This window comes from Aptenodytes forsteri, unplaced genomic scaffold, assembly GCF_000699145.1.
Source record: "Aptenodytes forsteri isolate BGI_AS27 unplaced genomic scaffold, ASM69914v1 Scaffold647, whole genome shotgun sequence".
Taxonomy (NCBI): domain Eukaryota; kingdom Metazoa; phylum Chordata; class Aves; order Sphenisciformes; family Spheniscidae; genus Aptenodytes; species Aptenodytes forsteri.
In genome coordinates, this window is record NW_008795889.1 from 93,307 (window position 1) to 98,885 (window position 5,579).

General features: G+C 61.6%; 1 protein-coding gene across 1 annotated transcript in view; it reads left to right on the forward strand.

The window, feature by feature from the left end:
* The first annotated feature begins 1,039 nt into the window (after positions 1-1,039).
* Positions 1,040-5,579, forward strand: part of SNED1 (sushi, nidogen and EGF like domains 1) — a 29,622-nt gene continuing 25,082 nt past the window's right edge. Inside the window, exon 1 of the mRNA XM_019473373.1 lies at positions 1,040-1,048. Within this exon, the coding sequence (XP_019328918.1) occupies positions 1,040-1,048 (9 nt within the window). The remainder of the gene's footprint in view (positions 1,049-5,579) is intronic.

The window sequence follows — 5,579 nt, forward strand, 5'->3', positions numbered from 1 at the left end:
GCTGGCCAGCCGGGAGAATTGGGAGCAGCCGGAGGTGCTGCTGGATGCTGACCGATCTCCTGGGCCAGGGGGCAGCTCGGCAGGAGGGTGCTGGGGTGCAGAGGGGGGTCCCCCTCGAAGCAGGGGAATGGCCACCAAGGCCAAGCAGGCAGCTTAGCGTGGCAGGTCTGGCCTCTGCCTGCACTTTGCCTGCCTGGGGGAGGTTACCCAGTGCTGTGACCTTTGCATGGGGGCAGTGGGGCATGAGGCTACCCCATACCCACTGGCATCCCTCCCTGCTGCCCTGGGAGAGCCCAAGCCAGGTGCCGTGGGAGGCCAAGGCAGGTGCCATCCATCAGGAGGGAGAGGAGCTGGCATGTGGAGGGGATGGCGCAGGTCAGGGTGGTGGGGAGACAGCAGAAGCTCCATCCAGTGCAGAGGAAGCAACAAAACACGAGGGCTGAGCCCTGCCCGAGGCCGTGCTGTGTGTGGGGGCAAGCAGCACAGCCAGGCACGGCACAGGGCTGGGTGTTCAGGGCAGCGCCAGGACGCGTAACCCAGCAATAGGTTCAAATGTAGCACATCACCATTGGAGACGAGACACGGGAGAAAATTTCCTACCAAGAAGGTCAGTTAGGCTGTGGAAGACATGGCTGTAGTGCGCGGTGCTCGGTTTGGACGAGTCACCGGGAGGCTGGCGGGGAATGGCCTGGCACTGGCAGAGGGGCCGGGCTGAATGAGCTAATCGCTCGTTTTCCATCTCGGCATTTTATGGTTCTATGAATTTTCACTCCGTTAGAAACAGGAGAGAGAAAACAACTCAAAAATAAGAGCAAGGGCAAGCAAGAGAGAGGAAAAAACCCAGGGGCATTGGAGTACTCAACATGGCAGGGGTAGGTGAGGGGCTGCAGTGAGCCCCCGGTGTCCCTCAGCCAGCTCACCCCACCGTAGAACACTGTGCGCAGCATCATTGCTGAGCCCTGGACCCTGCAAGATGCCATCACCACCCAGCAGAAAGAGCTGGTGGGTGGAGGACCTAGCAGGGGACAGGGAGACCGGGATGCGGGAGGTAGGTGATGCTCTGCCCCAGTGCCCCAGCTCCACACTGGCCCCAGTGCCAGCACCCATGCGCCCCACGAGCCTCCCACCAGAGTTGGGAGTTCGCCCAGAGCATGACGGCCCCCGGCAAAAAGGATGGGATGGGGAGGGGGGACGCAGGCAGGAGAGGTAGAGAGGAAGGGAGAGTAATTTAACATGACAGGCTGTTTATTTTGGCAAAAAGGGTCTCTTTTCAACAGATTTCAAAGCCTGGCCCCAGGGCTGGGGGGGGACCACACAGAGGAGTGGGAGAGCAGGGGTGCGAGGTGGAGTTCAATGGGGCACCCGGACCGAGAGAGATGGAGAGAAAACCCTGCCTGCTTGTCCCCGGGGAACCGCCAAGTTTTCACAGCCCCCGGGTGTGCTTGCATGCTTCAGTGGAGTCCCTCTCCACAGGGTGCCCCCATGGGTGCCCGTGCGCTCCCGCACACACGTGCTTGCCTGCACGCACCCGTGCACATTCGCACGCTCCCCCAGCCCCTGCTCCTGCCTCCGGGCCAGGGCTCAGCTGGAGTCTTGGCTTCCCCCAGTGACATTTCAAAAGAGACTGTTTATTAAAAAAAAAATAGCTAGGAAAGAAATAATTATTATAATCACATTAAGAGCTTTGGCTGTAAAAGCCCTGCGAGAGTGCAGGGAAGGAGCCGAGGCTGCTAACGGCAGGGAGCATGGGGGGTGTTTTTCCTGCCTTGTGCTCTTTTTTTTTTTCTAGTCCCGCTCCAACACACCCCCCCCCCCTTTTCCTCCCCTTTATCCTGGGAAATGAAAACAATTTATTTAATGATGGATCGTCCCTTTCTCTGGTCACTGACCTTCTGGGTGAATTTCTGCTGAGCTCGGCGGAAAACGCGAGGCTGGGTTGTGGATCCCATCTGTGGGTGGGGGAGGGGAGGGGGGGAGCTCACCCTCATCCTTCCCAAAAACCACAGCAACAGTCCCAGGGAGTAGGACAGGGCCAGTGGGGAGGGTCCCCACAACAGCGGGGGAACCACAGCAAGTCACAGGGAGTAGGACAGGGCCAGTGGGGAGGGTCCCCACAACAGTGGGGGGCTTTTCTCTGTCCCTGCAGCCCCGGGCCCCGGGCTTTGGGCCCAGACGCAGGGGCTGCAGCAGCCCCCAGAGCCCCCCACCCCATCCCCTTCTCTCTCCGGGAGACCCACAGGGGTTCCCGGCACCCACCGCCTCCTCCCTGAGTTGGTCCGAGGTGCAAGGGCTGGGCCGGGGTGCAGTGCCAGAGTGGGAGCCGGGGACAGAGGAGCTGTACCCAGGGTGGGAGTGGGGGACAGAGGAGGGGTCTCCATCCTGCCAGCAGCCATGTTCCCCCTTGCTGCCCGGTGGCGGGGTGGTGAAGGGGCTTTCTCAGCTCAGGGTGGCCGCAGGAGGCGGTTTTCAGACCTGGCCAGGCAAGGGGGCCAGGCATGAGGCCGGGTGTGGGGATGGGGACGCATGCAGAGCTGCACGGGGCTCCCAGCAGTGGCCAGCAATGTGCACCCTGCAAGCAGGCAGTTTGGCCCCTGGCCAGTCCAGTGCTTGGCTGGGCTCTACTCCCCAGGGAGAGGAAAGCCAGGGGAGCGAGGGGAAGGGGCAGGATCACACCAAACAGCCACCCTTCGTTCAGGTGGGCTGTCAGCACCCAGAGTGCACCGCCCCAGGGCCCCGGGCATGGGTGCAGCCCAGCGTCCCCCCGCCGGTCACGCTCAACCCCCAGCTGACCTGCAAAGCAGGGATGGAGCAATCCAGCGTCCAGCCCCCTCCCCTCTGGCCCTTCCTCTGCCATGGCCTGTTGCTCAAAGCATGGTTCTTGTAAAAAAGTGTAAATATTTATACAAGAATAATTTAAAAAACATGGTCTGTCAAGTAATCAAAGCAGCAGAACATCCCGAGGAGCTTTCAGCTGGATTGGGAAATCCGGTGTTGCTTTCTGACGCCATGCTGCGATGCTGGAGATGCTTGAGGCCAGCCCCAGCCCTGCAGGCTGCCGGACTTGCTGGCATGGGTTCATGGCAGGTTTGAGGTCTTCATTAATATGGTTTGGGGACCACAGTGGCAGGCATCGGTTTCAGCCTCATGTCCTGGTTTCAGCACTGTCCCCTGCACTGGGACCACGCCAGGGGCTGGAGAAATCTTTGGGTGAAGCACTGCATCCCTGTCCTCCCCCGAGCTGTGTGGCAGGGCCAGGGACTAGCATGGGGAGTGGCAGGGTGGCAGATGAGCTGGCAGGGTGGCCCCCAGTGCCATGGGGTGGCAGGGGTACTCCCCGGCAGCATCCCCATCCCTCCAGAGCCAGCAGCACCCTCAAAAGCATGGCTTTGCAGCAGTAGGGCGAGAGCCTTGGGCCAGGGTTTCCCCCAGGGAATGAGATTTGTGTCCATCTAAATGGTCCCACATCCCCGTTTGCACTGGTGTCACCAGTCACCAGCACAGCCACAGCTCCTCTTCTGTGTCCCAGTGGTACCACATCCCCCTGGCACCACTGAGAAGCCCCAAGCTGCCGCTCCCCAGGGAGGCAGAGGAATGGCCTTAAAATGGCAGTACCTGCAGGCCCCCAGCCCTGTTTCTTTCTGCTCACTTGGGGCTCCCCTGGCTAGGGCAAGGCGGGGGACACGATTGCCACCGAGCAATGACCCTGCCGCCATAGCTCAGCCAACCCGCAGCCACCAGATACCTTGGCCATGTGGTTCAGGGGGTCCCAGGGTGGCAGGGGGAGGTGAGGGAGTGGGAGAGGGGAAGGGGCACCCCTGTTTCCACAGCCCCGTAGAGCCGGAGGGCAGAGGCAGGCACTGCTGCAGGCTCGGGCAGCACAGCGGGAGCGGGAGCCGTGTGTTGCAGTAACCTCCGTCCTCCTGGCCGCCCTCCAGCCCCTTCCCACTACCCGCATTTATGCGCGTGATTCGTGTTCTTGCATTCTTTGAACCTGGGCCAGATAACGAGTTCAACCCCCTTCACTAAAACCTCGGCTCCCCCCAAATGCCTGCACACCTCCCTGGGCTACCTGGCTGCCTTGCCCGCCCCGGGGAGGGGGCTCCTGGGGCCAGTTCCCCCCCGCGGGAGGTGATGCTTGTGCCGTGCACGTGTTCGGCATCCGCGGGGAATGCTCTCTGCACTCGGCCTAATTAGCTGGAAGGGAGGAGGAGAGCCAAATCCAAACCATGTGCTGACCTGCAGGCCCCTCCGCCCGAAAGCATCCATGCTGAACGCTCTCTGGATCATTAATAGCTCCCTGGGTCCTTTCTGCACGTCCCCCCCCAAACACACAGGGCCTGACTCGGGGGGGGGTAGGGCTTTGTGCTCTTTCCCAGTGGTTTTCCAGGACTGCCTTTTGTGGTAGGCAGCAGGCGGCCCCAGGGCTTTGAGCAGCAGCCAGGAGGAACCAGGGGACAACTGCCCATGGATTTGGGGCAACCCCGGTGCTGTGATGCCAGGGAGAGACAGGCTTGGGGTTGGCCGAAGGACCTCTGCCTCCATCCTTCACTCCCGGAGGTGGCATCCGCCTCTCCCTCTGGCACAGCTTTGCAGTGAGTGAGCTTGTCCCACAGTGTGCCTGGCACCTGCCAGCGTCCTCAGCCTCCTCAGCCTGCTCACTGAGTGCCTGCAGAGCCCAGGAGGAAGCACCAGGTCCAAATGCTGCTGGGAACCATGCCAAGGCGTTTTGCTGAGGAACATCGCTGGTCGTGGGTGCCAGGAAAGGCAGGGGAAGCCTGGGATGAGTGCCTGGGATGCCCTTGCACAGTCCCCACCCCAGTGTGACAGCCCCACCAAACGCACCCCCCAGGGTGGGTGCGGGGTGTCCCAGCCCCATTTTGGAGGCCACCAAGAAGCCGGACACCCTGAATGCAGATGCAGGTGGAGGAAAGGGGCAGTTGCTCCTGGAGACGGAGCAGGTGGTGGTGGCCAGAGCTTGGCCAGATGGTGCGGGGAAAGGGCTGCTTCCCCCCGCGCTCCTCCAGCCTTCCCAGCACGGAGCCCGGCTTCGCACTGGCTCCAGCTCCTGGCCCAGAGGAAATGGCTGCTGGCCGTGGCCCACAGCTGTTTTCCCCGCTCGGTTTGCTGCTTTCAGTTTGACATCCCAGGGGGCTGGATTGGGACGACGCAGGGGGAGCATTGCAGTGCTTTCCCATGCGAAACCTACCTGGAAGAAAATCCTTCCCTCATGCTCAGGATGGCTGCTGGCAGGGCTGCTCCCTCCTGCCTGCCCTGCCCATCTCTGGAGGGAAAACCCACCGGCAGAAACCCAGGATGGCCCCTGCAGGGATGCTTGCAGCGGCAAAGGGCAGGTTGGTGCCACCATGTCCCTGTGTCCCTTGGGAGCTGAGCTTGAAGTGGGGTCTGGCATGGCACAGCAGGGCTGGGAGACAGGACTTTTGGGAGCATGTGGCATGAAGTGGGTGCAACCCCTGCCACGGGAGCATGGGGCTCACCCTCCTGGGTACGAGGTGGTAGATGGCGACAGCCAGAAGACACCCCCCCCCCCCCCCAATTACAAAAAAAGATGGCTTTAAGAC